Here is a 12,054-nt window from a genome sequence, read left to right as displayed (position 1 = left end):
TACAGTGAGGGGTGTGGGGTATATCAGAGTGTTACAGTGAGGGGTGTGGGGTATATCAGTGTTACAGTGAGGTGTGTGGGTTATATCAGAGTGTTACAGTGAGGAGTGTGGGATATATCAGAGAGTTACAGTGAGGGGTGTGGGATATATCAGAGAGTTACAGGGAGGGGTGTGGGATATATCAGAGAGTTACAGTGAGGGGTGTGGGATATATCAGAGAGTTACAGTGAGGGGTGTGGGATATATCAGGGTGTTACAGTGAGGGGTGTGGGGTATATCAGAGTGTTACAGTGAGGGGTGTGGGGTATATCAGTGTTACAGAGAGGTGTGTGGGTTATATCAGAGTGTTACAGTGAGGAGTGTGGGATATATCAGAGTTTTACAGTGAGGAGTGTGGGATATATCAGAGTGTTACAGTGAGGAGTGTGGGATATATCAGAGTTTTACAGTGAGGGATGTGGGGTGTATCAGAGTGTTACAGTGAGGGGTGTGGGATATATCAGAGTGTTACAGTGAGGAGTGTGGGATATATCAGAGTGTTACAGTGATGGGTGTGAGATATATCAGAGTGTTACAGTGAGGGGTGTGGGATATATCAGAGTGTTACAGTGAGGGATGTGGGGTGTATCAGAGTGTTACAGTGAGGGGTGTGGGAAATATCAGATTGTTACAGTGAGGGCTGTGGGATATATCAGAGTGTTACAATGAGGGGTGTGGGTTATATCAGAGTGTCAGAGTGAGGGGTGTGGGGTATATCACAGTGTTACGGTGAGGGGTGTGGGATATATCAGAGTGTTACAGTGAGGGGTGTGGGGTATATCAGTGTTACAGTGAGGTGTGTGGGATGTATCAGAGTGTTACAGTGAGGGGTGTGGGATATATCAGAGTGTTACAGTGAGGAGTGTGGGATATATCAAAGTGTTACAGTGAGGGATGTGGGGTGTATCAGAGTGTTACAGTGAGGGGTGTGGGAAATATCAGAGTGTTACAGTGAGGGCTGTGGGATATATCAGAGTGTTACAATGAGGGGTGTGGGTTATATCAGAGTGTTACAGTGAGGGGTGTGGGGTATATCAGTGTTACAGTGAGGTGTGTGGGATATATCAGAGTGTTACAGTGAGGGGTGTGGGATATATCAGAGTGTTACAGTGAGGAGTGTGGGATATATCAAAGTGTTACAGTGAGGGGTGTGGGATATATCAGAGTGTTACAGTGAGAGTGTGGGATATATCAGAGTGTTACAGTGAGGAGTGTGGGATATATCAGAGTGTTACAGTGAGGGGTGTGGGTTATATCAGAGTGTTACAGTGAGGGGCGTGGGATATATCAGAGTGTTACAGTGAGGGGTGTGGGTTATATCTGAGTGTTACAGTGAGGAGTGTGGGATATATCAGAGTGTTACAGTGAGGGGTGTGAGATGTATCAGAGTGTTACAGTGAGGGGTGTGGGGTATATCAGTGTTACAGTGAGGTGTGTGGGTTATATCAGAGTGTTACAGTGAGGGGTGTGGGATATATCAAAGTGTTACAGTGAGGAGTGTGGGATATATCAGAGTATTACAGTGAGGGGTGTGAGATATATCAGAGTGTTACAGTGAGGGCTGTGGGATATATCAAAGTGTTACAGTGAGGAGTATGGGATATATCAGGGTGACACAGTGAGGGGTGTGGGATATATCAGTGTGTTACAGTGAGGAGTGTGGGATATATCAGAGTGTTACAGTGAGTGCTGTGGGATATATCAGAGTGTTACAGTGAGAGTGTGGGATATATCAGGGTGTTACAGTGAGAGGTGTGGGTATGAGTGTTCCAGTGAGGGGTGTGGGATATATCAGTGTTACAGTGTGGTATATATCAGAGTGTGACAGTGAGGGGTGTGGGATATATCAGTGTTACAGTGAGGGGTGTGGGATATATCTGGGTGTTTGAGTGAGAGGTGTGGGTATGAGTGTTACAGTAAGGGGTGTGGGATATATCAGTGTTACAGTGTGGAGTGTGGGATATATCAGAGTGTGACAGTGAGGTGTGTGGGGTATATCAGTGTTACAGTGAGGTGTGTGGGATATATCAGAGTGTTACAGTGAGGGGTGTGGGATATATCAGAGTGTTACAGTGAGCGGTGTGGGGTATATCAGTGTTACAGTGAGGTGTGTGGGATATATCAGAGTGTTACAGTGAGGGGTGTGGGATATATCAGAGTGTTACAGTGAGGAGTGTGGGATATATCAAACTGTTACAGTGAGGGGTGTGGGTATGAGTGTTACAGTGAGGGGTGTGGGTTATATCAGAGTGTTACAGTGAGGAGTGTGGGATATATCAGAGTGTTACAGTGAGGGGTGTGGGTTATATCAGAGTGTTACAGTGAGGGGTGTGGGATATATCAGGGTGTTACAGTGAGGGGTGTGGATTATATCAGAGCGTTACAGTGAGGAGTGTGGGATATATCAGAGTGTTACAGTGAGGGGTGTGAGATATATCAGAGTGTTACAGTGAGGGGTGTGAGATATATCAGAGTTTTACAGTGAGGGCTGTGGGATATATCAGAGTGTTACAGTGAGGGGCGTGGGTTATATCAGAGTATTACAGTGAGGGGTGTGGGATATATCAGAGTGTTACAGTGAGGGGTGTGGGGTATATCAGTGTTACAGTGAGGTGTGTGGGTTATATCAGAGTGTTACAGTGAGGGGTGTGGGATATATCAAAGTGTTACAGTGAGGAGTGTGGGATATATCAGAGTATTACAGTGAGGGGTGTGAGATATATCAGAATGTTACAGTGAGGGCTGTGGGAAATATCAAAGTGTTACAGTGAGGAGTATCGGATATATCAGGGTGACACAGTGAGCGGTGTGGGATATATCAGTGTGTTACAGTGAGGAGTGTGGGATATATCAGAGTGTTACAGTGAGTGCTGTGGGATATATCAGAGTGTTACAGTGAGAGTGTGAGATATATCAGGGTGGTACAGTGAGAGGTGTGGATATGAGTGTTCCAGTGAGGGGTGTGGGATATATCAGTGTTACAGTGTGGTATATATCAGAGTGTGACAGTGAGGGGTGTGGGATATATCAGTGTTACAGTGAGGGGTGTGGGATATATCTGGGTGTTACAGTGAGAGGTGTGGGTATGAGTGTTACAGTAAGGGGTGTGGGATATATCAGTGTTACAGTGTGGAGTGTGGGATATATCAGAGTGTGACAGTGAGGGGTCTTGGATATATCAGTGTTACAGTGAGTTGTGTGGGATATATCAGTGTTACAGTGAGGGGTGTGGGATATATCAGAGTGTAACAGTGAGGGGTGTGGGATGTATCAGAGTGTTACAGTGAGGGGTGTGAGATATATCAGTGTTACAGTGAGGGGTGTGCGACATATCAGAGTGTGACAGTGAGGGGTGTGGGATATATCAGTGTTACAGTGAGCTGTGTGGGATATATCAGTGTTACAGTGAGGGGTGTGGGATATATCAGAGTGTTACAGTGAGGGGTGTGGGATGTATCAGAGTGTTACAGTGAGGGGTGTGGGATATATCAGTGTTACAGTGAGGGGTGTGGGATATATCAGTGTTACAGTGAGGGGTGTGGGATATATCAGTGTTACAGTGAGGGGTGTGGGATATATCAGGGTGTTACAGTGAGAGGTGTGGGATATATCAGAGTGTTACAGTGAGGGGTGTGGGATATATCAGAGTGTTACAGTGAGGTGTGTGGGATATATCAGAGGGTTACAGTGAGGGGTGTGGGGTATATCAGAGTGTTACAGTGAGGTGTGTGGGATATATCAGAGTGTTACAGTGAGGGGTGTGCGATATATCAGAGTGTGACAGTGAGGGGTGTGGGATATATCAGAGTGTTACAGTGAGGGGTGTGGGTTGTATCAGAGTGTTACAGTGAGGGGTGTGGGATATATCAGTGTTACAGTGAGGGGTGTGGGATATATCAGTGTTACAGTGAGGGGTGTGGGATATATCAGGTTGTTACAGTGAGAGGTGTGGGATATATCAGAGTGTTACAGTGAGGGGTGTGGGGTATATCAGAGTGTTACAGTGAGGGGTGTGGGGTATATCAGAGTGTTACAGTGAGGGGTGTGGGATATATCAGTGTGTTACAGTGAGGGGTGTGGGATATATCAGAGTGTTACAGTGAGGGGTGTGAGGTACAGCAGAGTTTCTCAGGGTGATGTTTATCGACGTACCAAATACACCGATTCCGATTATAATTGCGAAAAGACAGATTATGACAATGAGAGCGACAAGACGAAGACACCTCGTGTCATCTGAGTTTCTTCCTCCAGCTGGTTCCTGTCTGCTCTGATCTGGAATAGAAAAGTTGCAAATGCTGTGAATCTTGTGTAATTTCACGGAACAGACAATGTTGATGACCTGACATCCGTTATAGACATAAGCAACATCGAGGTCACCCGTTTATCTCACTCTGTTCGGCACGCCAGCATTCTGTGTAGAAGGATTAGCAAAGAAAACATCTCTTGGGCAACATTGGTGACTGGGCAATCGAGAGGTTGCTCAACGAGGCCTGTTTCCCTCTTCAAAATATGTTTACTGGTTGATGGGTGTGAGTGTGAAATCCCCCCCCCCCACAGCCCAATGCAATGACAGGATCAAATTGTAAAATACATGACCAAACTGCTCACCACCTCCCCAGGCTGCACAGGCCCACAAACACCTCAAAAACACAATCGAGCGTCCAACTCTGTGACGCGACGAGGCCGTTAAATCTCATGAGGGGTCTCCACGCGGGATTTGCGATGCTCCCAATGCCTCATGAGATCTAATGAGACTTTGCGATCTGGATCTCGCCCTCGTTGGGTGAGATCCAGATGAACATATTTAAATGAGCTATTGGCTTAAGTTAAATATGTCTGTACCTGTTTCCCCCCAGGGGAAGGAGGCCTGGGAGACCACGTCAAGGCGCCATTTAGTATTGCTCCACACAAACGTAGACTAGGTGTAACAGCACCTGGGGCAGGTCTCCCAGGCTATTGGAGGGATTAGGCCCAGGGGTGTCCTGCTCTTAAGAGGTGGGGTCAGGAGTGGAGCATGAGTACCCACTCGAGTTAAGTTTGAGGAGGTCTGGAGGCCGGGGTGTGGTGTCAGAGGAAGGTCGAGAGATAGGGGTTTAAAAATGACCAAGCTTTCGAAGGATAAGGGCCTGGATTCTTAAATTTGACAAGATTAAAATTCGACAGAACGGATTATGCCAAAAATAAACAAGAAACAGATTTGCTATAACTGGGCGATGAGGGTCCCATTCTCAGTCTAAGCGAGGACGGAACTAACCCCACCATCCCAGCCACCCACCCCTCTCCACACCTAGTAATTACAGAGGTCCATTTCAGGAGTGTCTGGAAGAAGGAGGGAGGGAGAGAGAGAGAGAGACAGAGGCAGAAAGAGAGTGAGGAGGAGGAAGAGAAAGTGAGAAAGGCAGAGGGAGAGTTAGACAGTCAGAGAGAGACAGAGAGTGACAGAGAGAGAAAGAGAGACAGAGAGTGACAGAGAGTGAGAGAGAGAGACAGAGAGAGAGACAAAGAGAGAGAGAGACAGAGAGTGACAGAGAGAGAGAGACAGAGAGAAAGACAGGGGGTTAGATTCTCCCAAAATGAGACTACGTCCTGATGCACGATCAATGACCACTAAAACGAGGTTGTAGTCCAACTGAACGCTTTAATGAGCTAGATGTTTCCCCCAGCAGCTCAGGTACAGAATGAAGGTTGCCGGGGGGGCACGGGCTCTTATACCCTGCCTAGCAGGGCGGAGATACCATACAGCTTGACCAATAGGAAACATACAATATCTACCAATGGTGTTCCAGCATTACCATGTACCATAATACCTCTACACAGACTACCACATTCACCCCCTGTTAAAAAGGAGTCTGGCGGGCGTGGTGGCCTGATATATCAACATGGTTACGTGGTAGAAATGATAGTTATGGAGGTACCGTAATACCTCCGTACAGCATTTTGTAACTATTTGCAGATTCACAATTAACTATAAACACTTTAAAATGAAGCAATCAGTCGATCGGGGGCCCTGATCATCCTCTGTGATCGTCGAAGCTTCGGTGGTGACTCCGGTGGAGGCTCGGGCGTCTGTGACTCCGGGAGCATGGCCTTGATCTCTGTGGCAGCTTCGACACCCCTAGACAGCGCTGGTGGGGAAAACGGTTGACCTGGGAAGGGAGCGTCTGCGGGCTGCGTCGGTGGGTGGGGGGGCCTAGACGGGGCCGGTGGAAGGACCGATCCTCCTGTAAGGTGCCCCGGTGGAGGGGAGCGTGGAACTGGTGGCAGGGGTGTGCGTGGGGCTCCGGCGGGTGCCAGGTCTCGTAGGGAGACCGTATCTTGTCGGCCGTCGGGGTATGCCACGCAGGCGTACTGGGGTTAGCGTGGAGAAGATGGACCCTCTCGACCAACGGGTCCAACTTGTGCGCCCGCACGTGTTTTCGGAGCAGGATGGGTCCGTGAGCTGCCAGCCAGGTCGTGAGCGAGGTCCCAGAGGAGGACTTCCTGGGGAAGACAAGGAGATGTTAGTGAGGTGTTTGGTTGGTTGTGGTACAAAGCAGTGACCGGATGGAGTGGCGGGCATCCGGGAGGACGTCCTGCCAGTGGGAGACTGGGAGATTCCTGGACCGTAGGGCCAGTAGGACGGTCTTCCGTCCTCCCTCTCTACCTGTCCGTTACCCCGGGGCTTGTAACTGGCTGTCCTGCTCGAGGCGATCCCCTTGCTGAGCAGGAATTGATGCAGTTCGTCACTCATAAAGGAGGACCCCCTATCACTATGTATGTAAGCGGGGAACCCAAACAGTGCAAAGATGCTATGGAGGGCCTTGATGACGGTGGTTGCGATCATGTCGGGGCAGGGGATGGCAAATGGGAACCGGGAGTACTCGTCAATCATGTTCAGGAAGTACGTGTTGCGTTCGGTGGAGTGGAGGGGACCCTTGAAGTCCATGCTGAGGCGATCAAAGGGATGGGAAGCCTTTAGGGGGTGCGCTTTCTCTGGCCGGTAGAAGTGCGGCTTGCACTCCGCGCAGATTTGGCAGTCCCTGGTGACTGTCCTGACCTCCTCGATGGAGTAGGGCAGGTTGCGGGTCTTGATAAAGTGGAAAAAGCGAGTGACCCCCGGGTGGCAGAGGTCCTCATGGAGGACGCGGAGGCGGTCCACTTGTGCATTGGCACATGTGCCGCGGGACAGGGCATCAGGAGGCTCGTTTAGCTTCCCGGGACGATACAAGATCTCATAGTTGTAGGTGGAGAGTTCGATCCTCCACCGCAAGATCTTGTCGTTTTTTGTCTTGCCCCGCTGTGCATTGTCGAACATGAAAGCAACCAACCGTTGGTCAGTGAGGAGAGTGAATCTCCTGCTGACCAGCTAATGCCTCCAATGTCGCACAGCTTCTACTATAGCCTGGGCCTCCTTTTCGACTGAGGAGTGGCGAATTTCGGAAGCATGGAGGGTGCGTGAGAAGAAGGCCACGGGTCTGCCAGCTTGGTTGAGGGTGGCCGCCAGAGCTACGTCAGACGCATCACTCTCGACCTGGAAGGGGAGGGACTCGTCGATGGCGTGCATCGTGGCCTTTGCAATGTCTGCTTTGATGCAGCTGAAGGCCTGGCGGGCCTCTACCGACAGGGGAAAAGCTGTGTATTGGATCAGGGGACGGGACTTGCCCACATAGTTGGGGACCCACTAGGCATAGTAAGAGAAAAACCCTAGGCAGCGCTTCAGGGCCTTGGAGCAGTGAGGGAGGGGGAACTCCATAAGGGGGCGCATGCGTTCAGGGTTGGGGCCGATAACTCCATTTCGCACTACGTAGCCAAGGATGGCGAGGCGGTCGGTGCTAAACACGCACTTATCCTTGTTGTATGTAAGGTTGAGGATCTTTGCGGTCTGGAGGAATTTTCGGAGGTTGGTGTCATTGTCCTGCTGGTCGTGGCCGCAGATGGTGACATTATCGAGAAATGGGAAAGTTGCCCGTAAACCGTACCGGTCAACCATTCGGTCCATCTCGTGCTGGAAGACCGAGACCCCGTTGGTGACACCGAAGGGAACCCTTAAGAAGGATAGAGACGCCCATCTGCCTCGAAGGCAGTGTATTTGTGGTCACTAGTGCGGATGGGGAGCTGATGGTAGGCGGATTTAAGGTCCACCGTGGAGAAGACCTTGTAATGCGCGATCCTGTTTACCAGGTCGGATATGCGGGAGAGAGGGTACGCGTCCAGCTGTGTAAACCTGTTGATGGTCTGACTGTAGTCGATGACCATCCTATGCTTCTCCCCGGTCTTTACCACCACTACTTGAGCTCTCCAGGGACTGTTGCTGGCTTCAATGACTCCTTCCCTCAGTAGCCTTTGGACCTCTGACCTAATAAAGATCCGATCCTGGGCACTGTACCGTCTGCTCCTGGTGGCGATGGGTTTGCAATCCGGGGTGAGGTTCGCAAACAGGGAAGGCGGATCGACCTTGAGGGTCCTGAGGCCGCAGACAGTGAGAGGGGGTATAGGGCCGCCAAATTTGAAAGTTAGAGTTTGGAGATTACACTGGAAGTCTAAACCTAGGAGTGTGGCTGCGCAGAGGTGGGGAAGGGTGTAGAGCCGGTAATTTTTAAACTCCCTTCCCTGGACTGTGAGATTTGCTGCACAAAATCCCTTTATCTCTATTGAGTGGGAACCGGAGGCCTGGGAGGTTTATTGATTAACGGGGTGGACGAGGAAAGAACAGTGCCCTACCGTGTCGGGGTGTATGAAGCTCTCCGTGCTCTCAGAGTTGATTAAGCAGGATGTCTCATGCCTGTTGATTAGCACTGTTGTTGTAGCAGTTGAGAGTGTTCGAGGCCGGGACTGGTCCAGGGTCACCGAGGCTAATCTCAGCAGTTGAGTGTTCTCTTCGGGCGGTGTGCAGTCAGCCGAGCTGGGGTCCTGGGAGTCCATCCAGGATGCCTGCTCCCATTGGTCGCACATGGCTGGGGTGCACAAAATGGCGGCACCCATCCATCGAACGTGGCATCCGCGGGACAAGATGGCGGCACCCGGGGGTCGCACGTGGCCCTGGAGTAGGAAGATGGCGGCACCCACTGGCCGCACGGGGACCGTGGAGAGGTTTGTGGTGGCGGTCCGCATTCGCCGCCGGAGACCGCGGCAACCGCACGGGCCTGGCATACCACTACGAAGCGGCCCTTTTTACCGCATCCCTTGCAGGTGGATGCGCGGGCCGGGCAGCGCTGCCGGGGGTGCTTGGCCTGCCCACAAAAGTAGCAGCGGGGCCCCCCGGGGTTGTCAGGCTGCCTTGCATCACAAGCTTGTGGGGGGATGGGGGATGTCTCGGCGTCGGCTGCGGATGGGTTCCACGCTGCCCAGGGGGCTGCCGCGCAGTCGGAAACGTAAGCGCGGGCGTTTCTGGAGGCCACATCCAGGAGCCTGCAAGGGCCCATGCCTCTTTGAGGCCTAGGGTGTCTTTTTCCAGCAATCGCTGGCAGATTTGGGAGGACAGCATACCTGTCACGAAAGCGTCCCGGATCAAGTGTTCTGTGTGTTCGCTCGCCGAAACTTGCGGGTAGCTGCAGTTTCTCCCCAACACCAGGAGGCACGGTAGAACTCTTCCAGCGATTCCCCAGGGATTTGTTGCCTCGTTGCTAGCAGATGTCGGGCATAGACCTGGTTTACCGGGCGAATATAATGTCCTTTTAGCAGCTCTATTGCTGCATCGAAGTCTTCCGCACCCCCGATGAGGGTGTACATTTCCGGGCTCACCCTCGAGTGCAGGACTTGCATTTTCTGTTCTTCCGTGGGTGTCTTTTCGGCTGTTCCGAGATATCCTTTAGAACACGCCAGCCAGTGTTTGAAGATTGCCGCTGAGTTTGCCACGTGGGGGCTGAGTTGCAGATACTCCGGCTTGATTCGGAGCTCCAACCTTTTTAATCTAGCTTATTAAATTGATGCACAATCAATGACCACTAAAGCGAGGTTGTAGTCCAACTGAAGACTTTAATAAGCTAGATTTTTCCCCCAGCAGCTTAGGTACAGAATGAAGGCTGCTGGGGCGGCACGGGCTCTTATACCCCGCCTTGCAGGATGGAGCTACCATACAGCTTGACCAATAGGAAACATACAATATCTACCAATGATGTTCCAGCATTACCAGGTACCGTAATACCTCGGCATAGACTACCACACGTCCCCACACCGGCGAAATTCCTGCAAATAAGTTCAACTAATTCCTAGCCCTGCAGGGGGGGGAGGGGGCGAGCAGGGAACCAGAGTGAATCTTGCAGCTTTTGCTGCAGATACGGACCCCCGCACTTCCGGGTCAGGAGCCGCACATGTGCATGGCGGCGGCCTCCAGCAGCCGCGCCGTGTTCCATGGCGGACCCGGACCGCGGAGACCCATGGAAGAATTAGACCTCTCGATTGGCTGCGCGCCCGATCCTCAAACCCTGTGCATTTAATCGCCGACCGTTGCTAAGGCCCCCCCCGCTGGTTTCCGATCTGTCTGCTCCCGACCAGGGCAGCCGCAGACTGAGCCCGCAGCCGCCACGCGAGCATCCCGACCGGCAATAGGTGGTTAGTTCCACACTGTCGGGAACTCGGCTGGTCGGAAACGGAGGTTCGCTGAGCGGGCCTCTGGCAATGGGCCCCTGGCGGCGCGGCGTACTCCACGGTGATGCCGATTTTCGGTGCCCAGTGAATCGCTGGACCGCCGCCGGTCCCGATTACGGCGTCCAGCCCAGAGAGTCAGACAGAGACAGTGATAGACAGTGAGAGATAGAGAGAAACAAAGAGAGCAACAGAGAGAGAGAGACAGAAAGAGAGAGAGAGAAAGAGTCAGAGAGAGAGACAGAGTGAGACGGAGCCAGAGCGCAACCGAGAGAGGGAGAGACAGAGAGAAACAGAGAGAGAGAGAAAGAGACAGGGGGATAGAGAGACAGAAAGAGAGAGAAAGAGAGACAGAGAGGGAGAGACAGAGAGAGAGAGGCAGTAAGGGAGAGGAAGAGACATAGACAGTGTGATAATACCAGGTATTGCGGTACCTGAGAGGTGGATGACCATTGGTTAGACCCAGGAGTCTACCATTGGCTGTTGTGCATAGCTCCGCCCTGAGAGGCGGAGTCTAAGAACTGGTGCCGTCCCAGCAGCCTTCACTTTCTGTATCGAAGCTGCTGGGGAAGAGTTCTAGCAGATTAAAGCCTTCAGTTATGAATCACCTTCGTCTTGAGAGTAATTGATTGCGCATCAGACAGAGAGTCAAAGAGAGCGAGACAGAGAGAGAGAGACAGACAGATGGAGAGAGACAGAGAGAGAGACACACACACAGAAAGACACAGAGAGTCAGAGAGAGGCAGAGAGAGAGACAGACAGACAGAGAGAGAGAGACAGAGAGGGAGAGACAGGGAAAGACAGACTGAAAGGGAGAGACAGATACAGACCGAGAGAGAGAGAGAATCAGGGGAACAGAGAGGGAAAGACAGAGACAAAGGGAGAGACAGAGAGAGAGCCACAGAGAGAGAAACAGACAGTGAGAGACAGCGAGAGAGAATGACAGAGAGAGAGAGATAGAAAGAGAGAGAGGGAGTCAGAGAGAAAGACAAAGAGTCAGTGAGACAGATAGAGAGAGAGAGAAGGAAAGACAGATGGAAAGAAACAGAGAGATAGACAGACAGGGAGACAGAACGAGAGAGAGAAGAGAGAGACAGAGACAGAAAGAGACACAGAGAGAGTCAGAGACAGACACAGAGAGAGACAGGGGGATAGAGAGACAGACAGGCAGAGAGAGAGGCAGAGAGCGAGACAGAGGGAGAGAGCGAGACAGACAGACAGAGAGAGACAGAGTCAGAGAGAGAGCGAGAGAGAGAGACATAGAGAGATGGGGCTAGTTTAGCACACTGGGCTAAATTGCTGGCTTTTAAAGCATCCAAGGCAGGCCAGCAGCACGGTTCAATTCCCATACCAGCCTCCCCGAACAGGCGCCGGAATGTGGCGACTAGGGGCTTTTCACAGTAACTTCGTTTGAAGCCTACTTGTGACAATAAGCGATTCTCATTTTCATTT

The 12,054-nt window shown here is 51.4% G+C and overlaps 1 protein-coding gene across 1 annotated transcript in view; it reads right to left on the bottom strand.

Annotated features, from left to right (window-relative positions):
* Window positions 1-12,054, bottom strand: part of LOC140392375 (C-type lectin domain family 4 member E-like) — an 89,997-nt gene that overhangs the window by 62,066 nt on the left and 15,877 nt on the right. Inside the window, exon 4 of the mRNA XM_072477670.1 lies at window positions 4,192-4,311. Coding sequence (XP_072333771.1) covers window positions 4,192-4,311 — 120 coding nt within the window. The remainder of the gene's footprint in view (window positions 1-4,191; window positions 4,312-12,054) is intronic.

This window comes from Scyliorhinus torazame, chromosome 16, assembly GCF_047496885.1.
Source record: "Scyliorhinus torazame isolate Kashiwa2021f chromosome 16, sScyTor2.1, whole genome shotgun sequence".
NCBI classification, from domain to species: domain Eukaryota; kingdom Metazoa; phylum Chordata; class Chondrichthyes; order Carcharhiniformes; family Scyliorhinidae; genus Scyliorhinus; species Scyliorhinus torazame.
This window is presented reverse-complemented; position numbering and strand designations above follow the sequence as displayed.